Consider the following 23,060-nt stretch of genomic DNA (forward strand, 5'->3'; position numbering starts at 1 on the left):
CTTACCAAATTTGCAGATGATACTAAGCTGGCAGGAATAGCTAACACCCAAGAAGATAGGCTCAAGATCCAGATGGATCTTGACAGACTAGAACACTGGGTGGTATCTAACAAAATGAAATTCAATATAGAGAAAAAAAAGTCCTACATTTAGGCAAGAAAAACCAAAAGTACACATATAGACTGGGTGAAACCAGCTTAATAGCAGTAACTGTGAAAGGGTTTTTCGAGTCTTTGTGGACAACCAGCTAAATATGAGCCAGCAGTGTGCAGCTGCCGCCCCAAAAGCTAATGCAATCCTAAGTTGTATTAACAGAGGGATACAGTCGAGATCAAGGGAAGTACTAATACCACTCTATAAAGCCTTAGTAAGACCACACCTAGAGTACTGCATCCAGTTTTGGTCACCACATTATAAAAAAGATGTTGAGACTCTAGAAAAAGTACAGAGAAGAGCAACCAGGATGATTAGGGAAATGGAGGCTAAAACATACAAGGAACAGTTGAAGGAAGTGGGCTTGGCTAGTCTAGTAAAGAGAAGGACCAGGGGAGACATGATAGCGGTCTTCCAATATTTGAGGGGCTGCCACAGGGAGGAAGGGGTCAAGCTATTTTCTAAAGCTCCTGTAGGCCAGACAAGGAATAATGGATGGAAACTGAACAAGGAGAGATTTAACCTGGAAATAAAGAGAAACTTTCTGACAGTGAGAACAATCAACCAATGGAATAGCTTGCCCTCAGAAGTTGTGGGAGCGCCATCAGTTGAGACTTTCAAGAAGAGAGTGGACTGCCATTTGTCAGAAATGGTGTAGGGTCTCCCGCTTGGGCAAGGGGTTGAACTAGATGACCTACAAGGTCCCTTCCAACTCTGATTATCTGTATCTGTATAAGAACATGCCAATTACCAAGCATCCAAATTTTAATCATGTGACCACAGGGATGCTGAAATGGTTGTGTGAAAAATGACCATAAACCACTTTTTTCAGTCCTGTTGTAACTTCACTAAATGGTCACTAAATAAATGGTTGTAAGTTGAGGATTATCTGTACCTCTGGAAGTAAAATCAATTCATTGTTCACCCTATGTAATTTAGGAATTTGCCAGTATTTTTAAAGATCAAAGAGCTCCCAAATACTCTTAAAAAGATAACAAATAGTTTATAGGTTCTCCTTTGTTGCTACACTGCAGGAGAAGACTTGTGACAGTCTATGATAGCCAAAATTCATAGAAGTTTTTATTAAATTGAACTGAAATGAACTGAAAAGGTGCTACCAGCCTCTTCCTGATTCTTTGTGGCTTCAGCCCTTCTCAGCACCATCAGCCATCCTTCTAGACAGACTACTCCATAAAATATCCTACGTATTTCAGTCTCTCTCTCTCTTGTCCTTTACCCACAGAGATAATGAAGTAAATGTAGGGCAGAATCTGGATAATGAAGGCCACAAAAGTCTGCTCAAAATTTGGCTGCAGGTATTTAAAAGAATAATGATTGATTTTACTCACAAGCATTTTACATGTATGACGTCTGACTAATCCTTACAACTTCCCTCTCTTGGCAAGATGAAGGATAAGTTGTCCTCTCTCAACTGCAATGCATGTTAACGTTCAAGCATTCCCATTTCCATCTTTCATGCAAATCGAACAAAGACCAGAGCTGTCCCTTTTAGCCTTTTCTTTATCCTATTTGAAGACAACCCCATCCTGATCTTTGAATAAAGGCCAAAAAGCATATATACCTGGCATGCTTCCAACACTGGGTGAGTCCATTAAAGTTTGTTTTAAGCCCTGACTTTGAGAAGAATTTAGTTCAAATTTATTTTATTTTTATCTGTAATCAGCATCAGGTAATATTTAAAACTACTTTGGACTATGAATGCATCCAAAGATATATAGACGCTGTCTGTCTGTCTATCTAGTCCTTAGAAGGGCTTGGTTAAAACCAAGAATTCTTTCTGAGAAAAAGAGAAGCATTTCCTGCCATGTTGGACATGGACAACTTTTTGAAAATTCCAGTGCGGCACTCAAGCAACATAGCTGTGATTCTAAGGGAGGGCTGCATGTGTAGATGACCAATAAACCAATATGTGTAGATGATCAATAAACCACACAAACATTATTTGGCAACATAGACTGAGGCATTTTGCACCTTGCCACTAAAACCAAAGTGCCCAGAAGATGTAACTTGATTTGTATCCATGGCAGCACTGTCTTGAACAAACAGCAGCCATATCCTTTGATCAAGAAAAAATAGAAGGGAACAATGTACGAAGCTTAAATATCTCCCCTGTCCCCATCACCCTGCTAGCTAGGGCCCAAACACAATGGAACTGTTACCTCTTCTCTTATAAAGCATAGACAACCAATTCACTTTATGAATTCCAGTTTCTTGTTTGTACAGTAGATATAATGCAAATGTTTCTCATTATCACATTGGCTCTATCTTGAGCTAGCAATGGTTATTATTCCAGTGATGACTTTTTCTCTTAAAACTTTTTTCACTCCCCTCACCCCCTAAACTTGCCTCCTCATCAACCTGAGAAGCAGCACTCTCATTCTTTCCTCTCTGCAATTGGAAGACCCCTTTTTCATTACTGATACGTAACATTGCTAAGGAGCAACAGCATGCCGGTTACAACTTGGGTAAGTGCAGTCAGAGAGGACCTGCCTGGGCAGGATGGATTCTCTATCCCATTCCAGCAGACTGTTCACAACCCAGGGAGGCGGGGAGAAAGCAGTCATAGTAGCAGCTAAGTGGAAAAACTGGCTGAGCTGTGGAAGAGGAACAGGGAAGGGAAAATCCTAGGTTGGAAAAAATTATCAGCTCTTCTTCTGGTCCCAAGGGCAGGGAGGCAAATTAGACCAAGGAACATGGAGCTTTAGTAGTTGCCCAGGAACTTCCAAGAGTTGTAAGTTAGCCTCTAGAAGGAGGCAATGCTGTAAAACATTCTAAAAGGAAGCATCTTGGGAAGTTACCATTATGGGTGTATCATCCATACACCTCTTCTTTGCATGAGAATAATACAATTATTAGAACAACGACTGTATATCAGATAAAACTTTTCTAGTTTTCTAGCATTTTGACTATGATCTATGAGAAGCTCACCAACAGAACAGGAAGGGGAGAATCTCTTTCCACTCCAATTTTGCAGTTTCAGAGGCACACTTCCTTTGATTTTACAGAGAATAGATGGCGCAGTGGTTAGAATGCAATATTGCAGGCTTACTCTGTCCAAAGCCAGGAGTTCAATTCCTAACCGGCTCAAGGATGACTTCCATCCTTCTTAGGTCAGTAAAATGAGAACCCAGATTGTTGGGGGCAATACCCTGGCATTGTAAACTGCTCAGAGTATGCTGTAAAGCAGGGGTCTCCAACCTTGGCAACTTTAAGACTTTGGACTTCAACTCCCAGGATTCCTCAGCCAGCTTTGCTGGCTGAGGAATTCTGGGAGTTGAAGTCCACAAGTCTTAAAGTTGCCAAGGTTGGAGACCCTGCTGTAAAGCATTATAGAGTGGCATATCAGTCTAAGTGCTATTGCTGTTGCTATCCTGGCTAGTAGTGACTGGAAATCTTACCCTCTAGAATTTTGTTTAAACTTCTTTTGTGGTCATTGCTACATCTGGTGAAATTCCATAAGTTCTTGTGTGCTTCAGAGGTACTTTTTCATTTGTCTTGAATGCAACACAATTCACCTTTACATGATGATCCTGGTTCTAATATTGTAACACAGACATATATAGGCCTTTTCATCAGATTAGTTTCCTTCCTTCTTTCTGTCATGCCCTCCCTACTTGTTTTTTTTTTAAAAAAATATATGTTCCAAAGCCTCTCAGTAACCCTTTTTCATAGGTTATTCTTTTTTTCCACTTTTCCCATTTACAGATGACATTTTTGGAAAGTTTGAACAGAAATATTTTTCTATCACCAGAGGGAAACTCCCTGAGACAAAAACAAGCAACGTGTATCTCCAGTCCATTGGCTGTCCAAGTTTTTTTTTTTAATACACTTGTCTTGTAACAGGTGATGAAAGTGAGGGAGGAGCAGAAACTACTTTAAATTACTTTTCAAAGTGTTGTCCTGAATTTTAATATTTATTAGCAAGGCAGTACAGGAAGTCCTCGACTTACAACCACAAGTGAGCCCAATGTTTCTCTTGCTAAATGAGACAGTTATTAAGTGAATTTTGCCCCATGTTACGACTTTTCTTGCCACAGTTGTTAAGGGAGTCACTGCAGTTATTAAGTTAGTAATCTGGTTGTTAAGTGAATCTGGCTTCCCCAGTGACAGCTTGTCAGAAGGTCACAAAAGGTGATCACATGATCCTTGCAAAAGGTGATCACACATGACTATCATAAATATGAATCAGTAGCCAAGCATCTGGATTTTGATCATGTACCCATGGGGGACACATAAGGGTGAATAAAACGGTCATAAGTCACTTTTCAGTGGCGTTGCAACATTGAACAGTCATTAAATGAATGGTTATAAGTCAAGGTCCACCTGAACTGAAATAATAATGGCTTTCTTTTAAGAGCTTGAAACTCTGAAGACAACTTTGTATGACTTTTTAAAGAAATTTAAAAAATTACTATCTCTCAGAAGGATTTTTTTTTTTTAAAGAAAGAGGCTTTGGGGTGGAAGGTCAATGCATTTGGGGATTAATGAAATTCAACTCATATGGTGATGATGCAGAGACAGTGTAATTCTCAGAATTTCATCCAGGATAGTCCTCAGTTGCTGGGAATCCTGGGACTTCCATTCTCAAATCCATCAGGAGCAGATGAGACCAAACAGGATGACTCTTCTAGCTAAGAAATCCCCTTCTATGTATTGAAATCCAATGGGTCTTATTCATATATATTCATAACATATATTCCAATTGATGAACATTTCATTAAGGACATAATCCTTGTGGACAAGTAGTTATGTGCTCTGGTACCCTAGAAACTGTTCCCAAGCCTTGCAGGAAATTAAGAAGCAGTGGAAGGGTAAAATGTCAAATACGTTTGCTGTCAATGGAACAAAAAGGGATAAGGGGATCTGATGCATTAAAAGCCAGGGGAGCCAGATAATGTACCCCAACCATGTCACGAGTAACTTCCCACATCTTTTATTTGTAAAAGGACATGTTTTCCAACCTAGAAATTGGAAAATCCTCCAAGTCCACCTCAAGGTTTGCCCCTTTGGGTACTTACCCACACATCTTCCTTTGACCTCTTCAAAACCAATGATGCATATACACCTGCCCACTGGCACCAACCACTCCCCACTGGGACTGCAGTGCATCTTCGGTGGAACACCTGTCTCCTCCGTTGCATTCTTCAGACAGACACCAGGCACTACTGTTAGACCCTCAGCACCTGAAAGTGTCTCTGGGAAATGGGCCAATCCACTAATGGTATCTGAACAGGTTTTATAATAAACTCTCACTGAAACCAAGGCCACGCAAGCTCCTGAGTTCTGGAAAGCCAGATAAAAACCACGCTGCTGTAGCTTCCCAATGGAGCATACTTCCATGTTCAATTTCAGCGAGCCGACCTCAACATCTCGAGCTGTGAAAATGTTGTCGCCTGCCACAGTGTTGATCTGGAAAGCAAAAGGGTTTAAGTCAGTTGAGCAACTTTTTGAAGCCAAACACAATCCCTTTCTGAAATGTAGCAGTTCCATCATAAATAAATTAAGTATATTTGCAGGGAAAATAAGCATGTGGGAGAGAGAAGTTTAATTTAGCTTTGTCTCTAAAATTCAGATTATTTTTTTAAATACATAAATATTTTCTTTCTTTATAAATCCTAATTCATGTATGCAACCTATCCCTACTTAACTTTTAGATCAATTCAGGACATAATTTGAATTTGCTAAATAGTTTAGCAGAAATCAGATATAAATTGGTTGTTGGAACAAAATATTCAGCAGTAAAACAGACATTCAAAAACAGCTATATCAACATTTTCTTAGCTATTTGGAAAACAAGTAATTTGGCACAACATATCCATCATGATAGCCTAGGCTGAGCTAGGGTATAAAACCAAGTATAGTGTATTCAACAATAAAGCTCTGACTAATAGAAAAATGTAAATTTAATCCCTTAAGACTACAGCACGTTAAAAGGTTGCACAACAGTATTGAAATAGAATTAATCACTTGACACAGAAAGCAGACATAATAAGAGAAAGCTCAGAACCAATTTAGGTTTACATATAATCCAAGCAGTTTGCATTAGTTATAGGAACTCTTTCTTGCAATACCAAAAGAAACTAGAAATAAAAAAAAAACATTCAGCCATTCTCTTTTTGTTTTGATTATGGCATAGAGCTCTTTAGTAATCAGAAATATATACCAAAGAAAATTGATTTGAAAAATATACATCAGAGAATAAAATGGATTGAACTGAATAAATACACCAATGTAGAATGTCACTAATAAGCAGAGAATAGATACGGGCTACATGATACTGTGTCATGTGAAGAAATCAAGAAAGGACATCAATGAAAACTGCTTGTCAGCCTTGGCCGGCATGTTCTGACAAGTACTTTTATTTAAATGATGGAAAGATTTAGAAGAAAATATCAGTAAGATACCTCCAGTGGAGTTATTTGACCATACTTGTTATACCTGGGCTTTATTGGACAAAATCCAGAGGCCATGCTGCCCAGCATTTACCTGCAACAAGGGTTAGAATTCACCTATGCTCTACCTCAAGAATACTGTACCTCAAGAACGAGCATTCAGGAAAACACTGGTTATAAACATAGACACTCCCTTTCGAGAAGTGACTAATAGCTCTTGAGAATTCTTAACATTTAATCCCATGAAAACAAGTAAAATTAAACACAGGGCTACTGTTTTGACAGGGGGTTTGTCTGGGCAGGAGCCTAATGCTCTGACAATGTACTAATACCCATTAGCCGCTCAGAGGGTGTGAGCATACCCATTTCTGAAAAGCTGATGAAGAGTAGGAAAGTGAAAGACAGCTGTGGGAGCTCTTGTGCTCTTGTTTCCTTTTTTAGTTGGTTGGTTTGGAAAAAACCCAGCTGAACAGACAAGTAAGCAAAAGTGCAGGGAGTTTCTAGTACTTTTCCCATCTAAAAGTAATTCAGTATTCAAGTCTATATCTAGTGATGCTTTCGAGATGTTATTGTTCTTTTATGTGTGGAAGTTAAATAATAACGACATAATATCAATATCAATTCAATAGCCCCTGGAAAGTGGCTTCTGCAGATATTTCTGAGCCACGCTTTGAAAAGCAGTAGATCAAGACAAAAATATGAATTATTGATTACACTCACTTGAATTAAAATTAAATGTTGTTAAGATGGTTTTTATTTACTTGTTTATTAAACTTATACACTGCCCATCTTGCCTAGAGGTGATTCTAGGCTAGACATCTTACAACCAATAAAAACATTAAAACATTAAACTAATACATATTAATACTCAGATTGACTTAAAAATGAACAAAGATGGCAGGGAAGGAGAATAAATGATTATTCTCCGCTCAGAATGCCTGTCCCATTAACACATAAAATTTAAGAGCTGGTTTTTACAGGCCCTGGAGTGGGGTGTGGCCTCAGGTTGTGTATCTAATACATTAGATTAATAAAAACATTAATACAATGAAACTAAAATTCACTGCTTCAATGATGCAGAAAGTCACACAACATCTTCAATAGGGCATATGGGTGAGAATGTCTGAGTAGGTTTGTACTCTGAATTAGTACATTATTTTGAAACATTACATTAAAATGCTAAGCAATTTTATGAAAGGCTGCAGCCAAATTTGGATTCCTGCGTGCTTTGTTCAGTTTGAGAATTCATCACATGCTGGCATTCTGTCAATCATGTGTATAGTAGAGTAACCCCCTATGATTACAGCTAATCATATTATACCCCAATACAAAGATGCATGAACTCTATTTGAAAGACTGAACATAATGCCAGGGGTCACTCAAAATGTCATCATATCCAAACACGCAGAAGCCAAAAATATTAAAATTGTTTTCAAATGGAGATGGTTACTGTATGGCAGAGTTGGCAGAAGGGATACATCAAGGACATCTGCTGCTTCTAATGCAGAGAGAAATGATCATGTGAATATTTTTAAATAATTGCTTTCATCTCTCTTTGGTTGGTTTTTGAATAGGTCGGTGGAGGTAGAAGTGATTCTTGGCTCTCGGCGACCACATCCAAAGTCTGAAAGAATCTCATAGTTTAAGAAATACTAGAGAATCAGTAATCACAATTATATTTAGAGAAATCCTTACATGTATTTTTTATGTCTAAGAAATCTTACTATTGATGAAGGGATACAAATTATATACATATAACTCTCAGTACATATTTGAGTAAATATCACTTTTGTAGATAATCTACCTGCCCAAGTTTTGATTCTCAGGATATAAAGCAACGGCAAGATCCCGCCCACTAGGGAGTATTTCTCAATCTTGTCAACTTCAAGATGGATGGACTTTGACACTCACAATTCCCCATGCTGGCTGGGGAATTCTGGGAGTTGAAGTCCACCCATTTTAAAATTGTCAAGATTAAGAAATCTGCACAGTACGTACCTAAAACTATTTTTAATGCAGGGTTAAGAATGACTAAATAATTTGTCAGTTAAAAGTTCAATTAAAAATTAAAAAAACAATTGAATTTAACTTAACTTTCTAATTGTATTTGTTGAGTTATTTTGAAGGTAATTTATTTATTTAAATTGTAATGTATCAAACTACAGAAGCAAATTAGCAATTTATATAAAAACATGTAAGTATAAGCATTTTAAATCATTTCCAACAAAAATAAAACAACAGAAAAAATAAAATGAATTCTTAAATATTATTTTTTGTGGATCTAATTTTTAACTTAACTACTTTAGAAAGGAAAGTTACCTATCCAGGAATGATTCTGTGGCTTTCTGATGTTTTTTTTTCCATCAAAAGTTCAATTTTTGGTGTGATGCTCGTAAGTTTAAAATTAATTTCCCCCTTGATGATATATCAATAGTTTTTCTTTCCTTTGTTAATGTATTATTTACTGAACTAAAATTACTTTCAATAATATAAGATGTTGAAAAACAAACATCATCCATCAGCCAATAAAAACATCAGCCAATAAAAACACACAGGCCATCTCTTGCATTATGATTTTGAGGCTGAGCAATCAACTGAAAGGAGTCCTCTAATTGCAGTACATTTATTTGTCATAGTATTGATCTTGCATTCATTTTATGCAACTTCAGTGTCATTGCCATTTACGTGATTCTCAATAAAGCCCAACAAGAGAAATTAAATTCTAATACTAATAAGATTTTGTAAGGTAAAGGTTAAGCCTAAATTATCTATAACCCATTTTCAATAAACAAAATACATTGTTACGTTGACATATTTGTTTGAAATCATGACCTTTCCCTCTGCAATAATTAGGGAGTTAGTCCATAATCTTGCTCTCTATGGGAAGCAGAGCTACATATAAAAATGAAGCTAACTGTGAATCTTTCTGGACTTATGATGTCACTTCCACTTCTGCCGAATGACCATAGTCATTAATTTTCAATTTTCCATGTTTTCCATTAATTCTTCTTGTTGGAAGCCAGTTGCAAACTTCCCAAATGGCAATTATATGACCAGAGGACACTGTAGTACTCAGAAATGTAAAGACTGGTCATAAAGCTGATTTTTTAAAACTGTTGTAAGTGTTGCAACTTCTAATGGTTGCTAAACAAGGCAATCAGTAAGTAGAGACTACGTACTGAATGTAACTTCTAGAGCAAAACACTTTTATTTAGGGTAAAACTTCTTTTATCTACAAAGATAAATTGATTAGAATTACCTCATGATACTATTTTATAAAAGACATTTTTGGTTTTGTAAAAAATCTCTGAAAATCTTCGACCATGGCAAAATTACAGGCCATGATCCTTCCAATTTATAGCACCTCAGCTTCTAAACCAAGTTACTGTTCACATCAGCTACATTCTCCCTGACTTAAAATTATCTGCATCTAACTCACTATGTCTGAAGAACAAACCAGTGTGTGTATCTATGATTGCAAACAGGTTGTTACAAGTTTCTGATCCTTCTGCCATTTTTAAAAATTTCTGAATACTTTTGTATTCTGAATGAATATAAGAACCACTCTCTCAGCATAGGAGATCACAGCTCCAAGTGCTCCTACCACCACTGGGAACCCTTTGACCTTAACTTTCCACATCCCCTCTAGTTCCTCATTCAGGCCCTGACATTTTCTTTCCTTCTTAAGCCTGGTTGTTACCAATGTAGACTACTGCGTTCACCTTGTTTGTGATATCCTTATTTCTTCTTCCTCTGTGTTGACATTCTGGACTTTTCTTCTCCTGCTTATGAAATTGTACACAGAAGATTCTATATAAAAGAATAATGATCATAAACCTTTCTGCAGTACTTGCCTTTCAATGGGGTGTGTGTGTGTGTGTGTGTCTTCCTGGGCTCACAGGTCCTGCTTGATGAGCAGGTGGCAACTGTGACCAGGAAGGCCTTTGCACAACTGTATGTGCCCTTTCCTAGAGTGGAAAGCCCTTCAAACAGTCACTCACGTCTGGTCTCTTTATGGCTGTAACGTGCTGTACTTGGATCTGCCCCTGAAGACAACTTGGAAACTTGTTCCAGAATCCACTGATGGGTGTGCCCTTAGTATGTGCATGTAACACCCCTGCTTCACAAACTGCACTAGTTGCCAGTTTGCTTCTGGGTGCAATTCAAGACGCTGGTTGCTATTTATAAAGCCCTACATGGCGCAGCGCCTAATTACTTGAAGGAGCATCTATTTCTCATAGTATCTGCCTGGCTGATTTGATCCAATGAGTTGGCATGCTACAGCCTCCGATTAAATGGGGCTATTTTTTGGAATAACTGGGAGCACATTTTCTTGTAGTGGCATCTGTCCTCTGGAATAAAGTTTACCCTGAGATCTGGTGACTTCCATCCTCCTGGTGTTTCACAGGGCCTTCAAATCCTGGCCATTCACCTAGGCCTTTGGCGGGAGTGCTTAAAGCCTTATCTGACTAGTTTTCCTCCTTTATCTTTATTGTTATATGTCAGGGTTCCAAGTAATAACTCCATAGAAAGCAGAACTCTGAGGCAAGCAGGTTCCTCAAAGAACAGTTTTACTGGAGATACCATATTGGCACCAACTGGTGAAAGTTCCTGCAGTTTTCACCTGATTAAAAAATTACAGTTCCCCCTTTCCCCAAACTATCAGTCACATTGTCCAATTGAGGTGCTGGCTAGTTGCTTGGTAACTGGTTCGCTTCAGAGTTGACATTACATGGATTATCTTTGTAAACTGTCCCTAGTCACTGGGAATCAGGCTGCGTACACATGAAATAAATAAACAAACAAATAAAGCTTACTTTAGTGAAGAGAGGACGGTGGAACTGGATGCCAACATCTTGCTCTGATTCCATGTAGTAGAGGTTGAATGTCTCCTTGCAGCTCACCATTTCTCCTCTGAAACTCTTGCAGTCTCGAATGGTGAATTGCAGTTCCACGAAGATGCGAGAAGGGGCCCCCCCTCGGAAGATCCAGTTTGTGCGGAGCCAGTGGTCAGTGTCTCCTTCAGAGAGGACGCTGCAATCCTGGTACATATATACAGGAGTCCCATTGATCATTTGCTGCCCCTCGCTCCACTGCATATCAGAAGGAGAGAAGATTGAAGACATTGGACTGAGGTTCTCAAGGAAGCATTGCAAGGTTGTTGTTGGCATGATAATGGGAATAATAATAAAACCTATCTCAGGGGGGATAAATAGGGGGATAAAAATGCCAAAGCCAGTCTAAACATCTGGCTCGCTGTGTGACTAACCTTCATCATAAATTGATATCCCATCCTTAGCCCACAGGGCAGATGGGTGGGTGGATAGCTGTAGATGCTTTAAAAAAACCCAAATATGCATATGCTGCCACTCATGGGGAAAAAAACCCTTTTCTAGTGTTTGTTCTCACCTGCTTGTTATCTGGACCTGCCTACCTTCTCTTGCTTTCTTTTTCTATGTCTCATCAAAATTTAGGCTGTAAATCGGTCATGTGCCTTTTTGCTCATGCTCATATTATATTTTTATTTCAACGACACATTACACAGCAGATCAGATTTCTCTTTTGTTTGCTTTTCTTTAAAGCAGCTGCAACAAAGGGCACCTATCTGTTTGATCGGCAAATGACTCTGGGGTGGGCCTGTTCAACCTTGTTCTGCCATTTTCTTGACCTAAAATGCCCTCCTGAAGTGACAGGGACATGGTTATTTCAATGTGCACACTGTGCTTTTGCTCCTTGCTATCCCATGAAGGACCAATCCTGTCTCCAATCTTCGCAGAGGCACCACTAAATTTTTTCCCAGTTCTTAACGCTATTATTTACTCAATTTATATTCCATTTTCAAGTTGGCATACTGTACAGAGTGCTCTGTTCTCCCTCTTTCCCCCAAAAGAACCCTGTCAAATAGGTTAGGCTGAGAGAGAAAGTGACTGGTTGATGTCCCCTAGTCAATTTCCATTGCTGAGGATAGACTAGATCTGAGGCCCCATTTGTTATTTATTTATTTTATTTTATTTTTATTTATTTATTTTGATTTGTCAATCGCTTACAAGATAATAGGTGTAAGTATATACATAGTTATGAATACATGAAATGGGTACATATAAGAAAAATAAAAGAAACAATAGGACAGGGACGGTAGGCACATTGGTGCGCTTATGCACCACCCCCCATAGACTTCTTAGGAAAGGAGTGAGGTCAATAGTAGAAAGTCTAAGGTAAAAGTTTTGGGGGTTTAGGGAAGAAACCACAGAGTCAGGAAGAGTATTCCAGACATTGACCACTCTGTTGCTGAAGTCGTATTTCCTGCAATCAAGTTTGGTGCGGTTAACCTTGAGTTTGTATCTATTATGTGCTCTTGTGTTGTTATGGTTGAAGCTGAAGTATTCATTGACAGGTAGGACATTGCAATGTATGATTTTATATACCATACTTAGATCAGACCGAAGACGGCGTAATTCAAGGTTTTCTAGGTCTACAATTTCAAGTCTGGTGGCATAAGGTATTCTATAACGAGCAGAGGAGTGGAAAACTCTTCTTGTGAAATATTTCTGGACTTTCTCAACTCTGCTAATACTTAGATCAGACCGAAGACGGCATAATTCAAGGTTTTCTAGGTCTAGGATTTCAAGTCCACTATATCACTCTGGCTCTCAAAGGGCCATCTGACAATTTAATAGGGCTGAAGTTAATCTGAATCACTTTTCAAAAGTCAATTGCAGAACATGGAGAAGCATCTCTCCAGTGCATGCCTACTCAAAGGTTAGCAAGGGCAGAGCTGAAAAAGCAGCTATTCTGCATGCCTATTCCGAAGGTAGTTTCGCCAGTTTCAGGACAATTTGTTCTCAGGGATAAGACTGCAGTCACCTTACAGAGAATTAAAGCATGAATTTGCCCCTTGAGTAACCTAGCAGGCTCCTCCAACCTCCAACTTTATGCAAAATCATTTATGATACAATTCCTCCCCCCTGCCCAGAAATGTGCATAAATTGTTATCCAGTCTGTCAGCAAAACCCATTCCTTATTAGCACTGATGGTGTTTCCTAGTTTGGGTAATGACATGTCTGTAAGAAAACAACCAAGCTCAGAGAGCACCAAGGACTCCTCAAATTGTTATCTGCACTGTGCAATTAGATATCAACTTATTTAGATGGCAGTCCAAATGAGTTTTTAGTGAGGCTTATTCTCAGGGATCCCAGAGAATAATCACGTTGCAGCCTTGTTCAGTATAATTAAACAATACATAAACAGAATTTGACAGCACAGATTGTTTCTGTACCTTTGCAGCAGTTTCTGGTGCTGCACGAGATAGAGGAAGGAAAAACACACGTAATGTTTATCTCATGCTGTAGGCTTTAGAATTTTCTTCCAAAGAAGGCTAAACTCATTGACAAATTTATTTACAGTACTTTGCTTCTAGACGCAGATTAAGTGAATTTCTGCAGTCTTGGAATGGCCAAGGTATGGCCAAGCTTTAGAAGAGAAACAGAAGCAATGCTTTCCTTTGGGGACCAGGTTTGCTTATTGGGTTTGCTCATTAGAAATTTGTCCTAATAAGGACAGTGACCTGGGGCTGAAGCAATGTCTCAAAATAAAATGTTGTTATAATTATTCAACTTTTAATGGATCTCCAAACAGACTACAAATCCTATCCTTTCATCTTGCCTTCTTCAGTCCTCTTCTTTTTGATTTCTCTGATGCCTGTCTGCAATGCAGAAATTCTATATTTTTGACTTTCAGGATCCTGCTTAAACTGATTTTTGCTGGTTCTCTAGCCGTACCTAGGCAAGTCCGAGTTCCATAAAATGAAGTGATAGCGACAACTGCAGTCAAAAGTGCTCCCTCAGTGTATACAGTGCTTTTAATTTGAGGACATTGCATGCACACGCACAGCAGATATATGTATGCACATTTATCTTTTATGTACACTGAGAGCATTTACACCAAGACAAATTCTTTGTATGTCCAATCACACTTGGCCAATAAAGTATTCTATTCTATTCTGTTTTATTCTGTTCTATTCTATATCTACCTTTAACAGCTCTTCTATAGACCCAGATATAACATGGCTTTTGGAAGGATATTCCATAGACAACACTATTCATAAAGCAAAAAGTCCATAAAAAGTTTCCAGTCTTCTACAAAAATAGTTTTTTCTCCCTCTCTAATCAAACAAGTCAATTTAGCCCTATATTGAAGCTACACCACTTTACATGACACGCTGTAGTTTTTATGTAAATGCATGTCAGAGAGAAATAGGCTTAAACTTTGCTTTCTAGCACATCCAGCTTTACGGAGATTATTGTTTTACTGTATTACTGTGAGGCCCCTTGCAGATTCAGATTTGAATTGTATCTTTAGTAAGCCCTAAAATGCAGTTGGATATTATGATCATAAGAGAGAAAATATCATGTGGAACATCTATCTGCATAGGAATTCTAAATAATTATTCTATGGATAGCATCAAACAAAACTATTTCACCTGAAATGCTTCTGTACCACCTGGAAATATGACCCTGGGAGAATCTACAGGAGCAAAATCTTTTTTTCCCCATACCTCACATGCTAGTTTGGCCAGGCTTCAAAAGTTATTTGAAAATATTGCTTTGGACCTTGAAAAAGGGTGATTGCTCACTGCTGCTTGTTAAAACAGACCATCATTTAACTGGCATTTTCATGAGCTTTCCAAATCAGTTTCAAAGGGGGAATTAGCCATACTCTATATCAGAGATTTCCAAACTTGGCAACTTTAAGACTTTAAGACTATGCTGGCTGGAGAATTCTGGGAGCTGAAGTCCACAAGTCTTAAAATTGCCAAGTTTGAGGATCTCTGCTCTATACGTTCTGTGGCCATTTGAGCTAAGCTAAACTCTTGTCAACAGCGTGCAAAATAATATATCTTCCCCTTCTGATACACAGGATTGCTAATCATTCAGCCTGCTCTGTGGGAATCAGTAAGCTCAAAATAACCAGTTTCCCCTTAACCTAGTCAATCACAACTTCCTGAACAAAGTTCAGAAAACATAAGTTCATATCAGGATATGCAAAAGAGTATGTGCTATGTCTGTGTGTCTGGAAATGTGAGGATATACATCATGTAAATGAGTGAGATGCAGCAACAAGAAAATCATTCTTAAATATTAAATATACATCATACAAAGTAAGTAGAATGTACAAATACAAAAAATGTGCAATATACTCTTAAATATACAAAGCAGTTATTTGCCCTGCCGAGAGCAATAGCATTGCTGAATAAATAAAATAAGGCAAATAAATACACACACACAAACAATTGTCTTTATCTTATCACTTGTTAGTGTATCTGGGTATCAAAGGAACATGCTGATTAATATTTAAAGTACAGTGTTATTAAATCAATGGAATAAGGTTAATTTAGTACTATAATTCTTTCTTGGGGAGGAGTGGCATAGACTGGTTGTTATTGCTAATGGCAGCTGCCCCTGTGGGAGAAAAATGTTCTTTAAATGCCACTGTAGGAGGAAAAGGCACTGTAATAATATTACAACAGATTTATTTCCTGGGTACTAATTTATGAAAATTGGCTTCTATTGGAGACAGACAAGGGTAGTTTAAAAAAAAATCAAATTAGAATTTTAGGCCATTATCCTTGACAGAATGAGGAAACAGGATTCTGGGGCTTATCTTCAAGGCATCTTAGTAATTGTAGGTAAAGATATTTATGTTAAACACCACTTCTTCTTGTGCCATATCTATCATCGACATTGGCAATCATGTTGGCGATCCTATTTTTATCAATAGTTGCACCAAAAAGTGCTGTTGAATTTTGTCCAAACCCGTCCCTTAGATTTTGAAGCCATGATATTCTTCTTCTGCCTGGACCTTCTGTGCCTTCAATCTTTCACTGGAGAATTAAGTGAAGTATGCCATATTTTTCTGAATATCACATCACGTGTCCAAAATACTATAACTTTTGCTTTTTTATGGTTCTGATGGTTTTTCTTGTCTTTCCCAGATCGCTTATCACCTCCTCATTTCTGATTTTGTCAACCCAACTTATATGTAACAGCCGCCTGTAAATCCACATTTCAAATGCTTCTAGTCTCTTCAGGTGGCTTTCTGCAGAGACCAACTCTCTACTCTGTAGAGCAGGATAGAAAAGATATACCATCTGACAAGCATGATTTTCAATCTTAGGCTTATATAAACAACACTGGATACTCTCAAATAAATAAGACAGGAAGATATGTCTGCTATATATTCTTTGTAATAATGCCTCCATATGAGGCAACCTTCCATATTAAAACCTTGCATTCTTTGAAAGACTCTCAAAACTTCCTTACTTCTTCCCTCCTTCCCCCCTCCCAATGACTTAGATTTTGTCACCCTCAGAATGTTCCTCCTTTCCACGTGTATATTGCCTATCAGACAGTTTGTCAATATATATATTGTTTATAGTTTGTCTATATATATATATAGACGCACAAGATTAAAAAGAACCCAATACACAAGCCTGAGGATGGCAGATGAGATTCTGCCGAAATGTCGCTGTAATAAGAGCACAAATATTAAGATGTGGGAAAATACCCGAAGAAACCTAAATACCGTGTGTGTGTGTGTGTGTGTGTGTGTGTGTGTGTGTGTGTATGTATGTATGGTATTCAGCTTTGTTTGGGTATTTTCCCACGTCATTATAGTTGTGCTTTTAAAGTTGTAGTAACGTTTCGGCAGAATCTCATCTGCCATCATCAGGCTTGTGTATACAACAGATGAACCCAATACAGAAGCCTGATGATGGCAGGATTCTGCCGAAACATCGCTACAACTTTAAAAGCACAACTATAATGACATACATACACACACACACACAATGTTTTTTTTAAAAAAATCAGGTAGTTTTAAAAGGTAATCTACACGCAGGGACAGAAACTACTTTCTTCTGGTCGGTGTGTTTGTGTCTGCACATGTCTGTGCACGTGTGTGCAAGCATTGTGGTGCTACTTGCTATGAAAAATAAGAAATAAATAGAGTGGATTGGCCACAGCTGGTTACAGGCATTATGACCTGTGGTTTTTCTTCTTCATTGACCCTCAAATGTATCTTTGAGACAGAAGATACTGTTTTCTCTGGAGGACCAAAAACATTTTACAAAAATATTAGGTTTCATGGTTTATTGTTTTTATTTTATTATTTTATTTTATTTTTATTATTTTATTTTATTTTTATTTTATTATTTATGTTTTATGGCCAGTTCTTTTTAACTGTTTTAATTTGGTTTAAATGGTTTTTGTTGTTTGGCTATTTACCTGTGTGTGTTTTAGGGGTTTTTTTTTGTTATTTTTTTTTTTCATTAAGTGAGCCACTCAGTATCACAAATGTGAGATGAGAGGCTATATAAATAGAACAAATAAATATGAAAATACAGTAATTACTAATATGGCTGCAAAGTTATAGTCAGCAGGTCAAGGAAAGAGGTTTGACTGGAGACATAACAAGCAAAGCAACTGGAAGGGTTGTTATTCCTCTGAATCCAAAATCCAAAACTCTCAGCTAAACTTTACCCTACAGAAAAACCTTTCATCCTTTCATAGCTTAGGGAAACACCATCAAATTGATTAATACCAGGTTGCCCAACATGGGAGGGTCGATAATCTGGCAGCAGAACACACCTTTTTCCATGTAGATGGTGCCAGATTAAATTCCTGACATTTCCAGGTAGAATATTTTAGCGAGGAGGCAAGTAAATATTTTTGCTAGGCGTCCTGCCTTTACAAAGTGCAAGGTTAAGTAAACAATGTTTGTAGGAAAAGAAATGTAAAGTTCAATTTATTTAAAGCACTCTTTCTTATTGAATACCAATCAGCACAATCTATTCAAGGTCACGGAACACAAAACAGTCAAGAAAATTAAAATTATGTCAAAAATACTGGGAGTATGTAATATGTATTTTCTGGGAACTAAAATAAAACAGGCATTGGATAGATAGTAAATACATTGTTCCACAAAGAAAGTGATACATGTTAAAGAGAGGTGGGGATTTGATTGTGAGACTGCTTCTGTCAACCTGACATTTTGACACTCACCTCTCTACCCCAAGCCCTTCGTCTGGTATGACTGGTCTTAAATGATAGCAAAGGGGCAGCCATATAAACTTCAAATGCAGCATTCTAAATTGGAATTGGAACACTCTTATATACATTTATTTATTATTTGTTGAACTCAAGGTACTTTAGATATAAGTCCTTCCTCCTATCCTACCCACATTCTCCCCCTTCCCCCACCAGCAACAACTGTGTGGTGTAGTTTACGCCAAGCAGCATAAATGAAGAGGGAAGAGGGAATAACCTTGAGGAACAGAAGGAAGAGCTGCAACGAAGACAACAGTGAGATCAAAGAAATCTGAGTTTTTGGCTGAAATGTAACATGAGAAAGCATCTCAGATATGAGCCTCCATAATTTTCATTAAGATAAAGGGAAGAAGGGAGGAGGTGTATTCAGATTTAAAAGATTCTGTTATTGTAACATTATAATAAAAGTAGTATTAGTTTGTGTGTCTTTGTTTTCCAAGTTTAGTTTACTTAAATGACTGACAGAGTGGCCCAAAGTCACCCAAAGAGCATCTATGGTTTTGAATCTGTGCATTGCTGGTGCCAATCCAACACTTTATTGATACCTCATATATTTAATATATGATCATATTATAATGTCACATTTTATACTGTTTCTGAACAAAAACAGCCCTATAGGGTGAGCTAAACTGGAGATTAAGGTGAATAGGAATAACTGAAGTCAAGTTATTTCAGCTGGTACATTGCCGTATACGGCTAAAAAAAATATCCCTGTGCTACAGAATCTGTCTCGAGAGCTATTGATAAATATGGATCAAGAGCAATCCTAATTGTGGTCCTTCACAAGGTGGGCTGCCTAGTCTACGACAAGATGAACATAATTTCTTTGGACAGCATTTGAAATGTCCAAATGTTCCAGACAAAAAAATTATTGATTTGAATTTAGCCAAATTGAACCTGAATTTCAGAAAACAGATGGAGTCAGTTGAAATATAGGTGTTGAAATGAGTACTCTATTTATTTAAGGTCTCAGATATTTATGATCTGATTTAGCACTAGCATTGTTCAAGGCTGATCCACAAGTGACTGAATGTAACCAAACAACCTAATGGCCTCTATCAGCCTAACACATTATAGAAATCATTTAGTTCTCACTTTTTGTACTGCACGTGAAATATTTAGACTATTATAATTGGCAGTTGATCATGTTCTTTTCTTAATTACACAGGAACACCGTGTGAACACTTCCACATTGCTGTTTCTATTACAATAATACACTCCAAAACTTTTTGAAGACAGTTTGCAATCATCTTCTCTTCCTTCTTCCTACAAACTGACACAATACCTGCAAGCTACAACTGGTCTAGAATGCAGCCACACAGGTATTTAGGGGTCCACATTGGTTGCAGCTATGTAACATTGGTACTTTGCGAGTCACATTAATTGCCAGTGGGCTTCTGCATACTAATTCTCACCTTTAAAGCCCTTCATGGTACAGGACCTGGTTGTTTGTAGGACCATCTGTCAGTGATTATCTCTGCCCCTCCAATAAGATCAGAGAAGATTGTCATGCTCTGGATTCCATCTCTTAAATAAGGTCATCTTCTGGGAATCAGGAGACGTGCCTTTTTTGAAGTTGACCAGCCTTATGGAATAGCATTCCCTCTGAGATACCCCCCCCACCCCCCCGGATTCACCCCCCCCCCCCCCCCCCCCACCCCCCCCCCCCCCCCCCCCCCCCACCCCCGGCCCCCCGCGCCTGTGTTGTTGCTTTAATTGGGCACTGCCCTGAGTTATTCCTAAGACGATGCCGGTATAAATGGACCTGAGAAATACTGAGGAATGATGAAGACTGTCCCATACATGTAGTTCTCAATTTATAACCATTCATTTAGTGACCGTTCAAAGTTATAATAGCACTGAAAAAAAGTGACTTATGACTGCTTTTCACACTTACAACTGTTGTAGTGTCCCATGGTTACATGATCAAAATTCAGATGCTTGGCAATTGGTTCATATTTATGACGGCTGCAGTGTCCTGAGGTCATGTGATCACATTTTGCAACCTTTGAACAAGGAAAATCAATAGGGGAACCAGATTCCATTAAGAATCGTGTTACTAATTTAACAATTGCAGAGGTCCACTCAACAACTGTGAAAGAAAGGTTGTAAAATGGGGGAAAATTAATTTAACAACTATCTAAGAAACATAAATTTTGAGCTTGGTTGTGGTCATAAGTTGAGAACCTTTACTGAGCTGTCTCAGGTCCTGGAGAAACCCAAATCCCCTTATCCAGCCATTTCTCACAAGATGTCATTCTCCATGTCCTTATTTAAGTTGTGTGCACTGGCCTGGTTCTAGGCAAAACCTTTAAGCATTTCCTGGGCTCAAATCCAGGGGTGGGATTCTACCAGTTCATACCTATTCTCTAGAACCAGTTGTTAACATTCTAAGCAGTTTGGAGAACCGGTTGTTAGAAGAAATTACTGGCCTAATCCTGTAAGGAAGGAAAAGGGAAACATTCTGGTGTTGCTTACAGAAACTGCCTCTCAGTTAACCCTTATTACATTCTTGGCAGGACCAGACTACTTGTCTCTGGAACTTCTCTGGAGTTTTTTTTTCCTCCTTTACTGGAGTGACCATTCAAAGTTACAATGGCACTGGAAAAAGACCCCTTTTCACACTTACGACTGTTGCAGCATCCCCACAGTCATGAGAGGCTATGCGAGGAGATGCATGCCTTGATGTGAGTGATGTTGAGTTGGCCACACCCAGCCAGTCACATGACTACCAAGCCATGCCCACCAAATAAGCCATGCCCACAGAACCGGTTGTTAAAAAATTTGAATCCCAACCCTGCTCAAATCCCTCAAGCTACCTTCCCCCTTGAAAGACCAGCTAAGGCAGCTGAAACCCCAAAGCTGAGAGTTGGGTGAGGCAAATATTCCTTTAGCCAAAAAAGTGTTGAACCTCCCACAAGCTTCATAGAACTGCAAGAGGTCAAAGAAAATAGGTGTTACTAAGGTTTGAACTTTACAACTGCAAAGCCAGAAAGAAATCCACTCCCTGAATGGACGCTACTAATATTATGGGATTGTGAAGAGTATGGTGGTGGCTTTGAATGTAGTCCTCATGTTGAAAGATGATTCTTTCCAGTTGTTTTTATGACATCTATGGAGGAGCTTTAGTTTCCATTTGACCATTCTACAGACTAGGGAAACTTGAGCTTACAGCAAAGCAAAGTGCTGTGATTAGAAATGCCTTTAATAATAGTTTCTATGATCATTCTTCATCTATAGTGTGAAAAAGAATTGGAGACATCCTAGAAAATTATTTTCATGAGGTTAAGAAAGTCAGAGTTGGGGGGCAAGGGGGAGAGGGAAACAGACCTCAGTAACAAGTAACTCAAATTATCTGCAATTCACTTAAGTGTCTTGCCAGAAAAAGAGGTAAAGGTTTCCCCTGCCCAGTCATATATGAATCTAGGACATGGTGCTCATCTCTGTTTCTTAGCCAAGGGAGCCAACATTGTTTGATGATGCTTCCATGGTCATGTATGGTCAGCATGACTATACATCAAATTCCGTGGAACGCTATTCCCATCAAAGTGGTACCTATTTATCTACTCACATTTGCATGCTTTTGAACTGCTAGGTTGGCAAGAGCTGTGGCAGGAAAGGAAACTCACCCCAGCCTGTGGTGCTTGAGTCTCAAACTGTCAACCTTCCAATTGACCGCCAATGTCTTAATCACTAAGTAAATGATAAGAAAGCTCAGATCTCTATTCTCCAGATGTAGAAAGTTCCAGAAGATGCAAATATTCACCGGAAGTAAAAGTAAGTAGCAAATAATCCAAAAGGTCTCTGGTGATATAAATAGAAAATGCTGGACAAAATTTGTTCTGTAGCAGCTTCTGCTACAACAAGCACAACTTATACACATCTGTAGATAAACACATACTACATCTATCTAGATTTGTCTTTGGTTCTTTCTCTTTTCAAGATTGTATCTGTTTTGATCCAATTTTGATCCATTTTTCTTTCTCTTTCCCTAAATGGTGACTAGCATTCAACCATGTGACCTACCCACTTATACTGGGGTGCAGGTGATCAACTAATGATTTAAGCAAGACAAGGTCAAAGGGGACAATTTATTCTGGAATTGATCATTCATAAATTGAAGAATTTTGAGGAATGCAGATTCAAACAGTCTCCATGCTGATTCTCAGATATCTGAAAACCCCCTGAACCTAGACAGGCTACAAAAAATGTACTTTTAACTTCATATATCAGAGACATGAAAGTTCTAGCGTGGAGGAGTGGTTCAGAGTATGAGCTGTGGGTGGTTTTCTTCTAATTTCTGGTCTAAATCTCCCTCATCCCTTTATCTGCAATAAAAGAATAATGAAACCCGCTTATAAAACTCTGGCAAGCATTTCCGAGATGCAGA

At 38.3% G+C, this 23,060-nt stretch overlaps 1 protein-coding gene across 2 annotated transcripts in view; it reads right to left on the reverse strand.

Annotated features, from left to right (window-relative positions):
• The window catches only part of EPHA1 (EPH receptor A1), a 77,033-nt gene that overhangs the window by 25,906 nt on the left and 28,067 nt on the right, over positions 1-23,060 (reverse strand). For both annotated transcript variants that reach the window (XM_026720663.2, XM_026720662.2), the window contains exons 3-4: positions 11,384-11,659; positions 5,193-5,583 (exon numbers count right to left, since the gene is read on the reverse strand). In XM_026720663.2, coding sequence (XP_026576448.2) covers positions 5,193-5,583; positions 11,384-11,659 — 667 coding nt within the window. The remainder of the gene's footprint in view (positions 1-5,192; positions 5,584-11,383; positions 11,660-23,060) is intronic.

Source organism: Pseudonaja textilis, chromosome 2, assembly GCF_049901715.1.
Source record: "Pseudonaja textilis isolate UNSWEBS1 chromosome 2, rPseTex1.2, whole genome shotgun sequence".
Classification (NCBI taxonomy): Eukaryota; Metazoa; Chordata; class Lepidosauria; order Squamata; family Elapidae; genus Pseudonaja; species Pseudonaja textilis.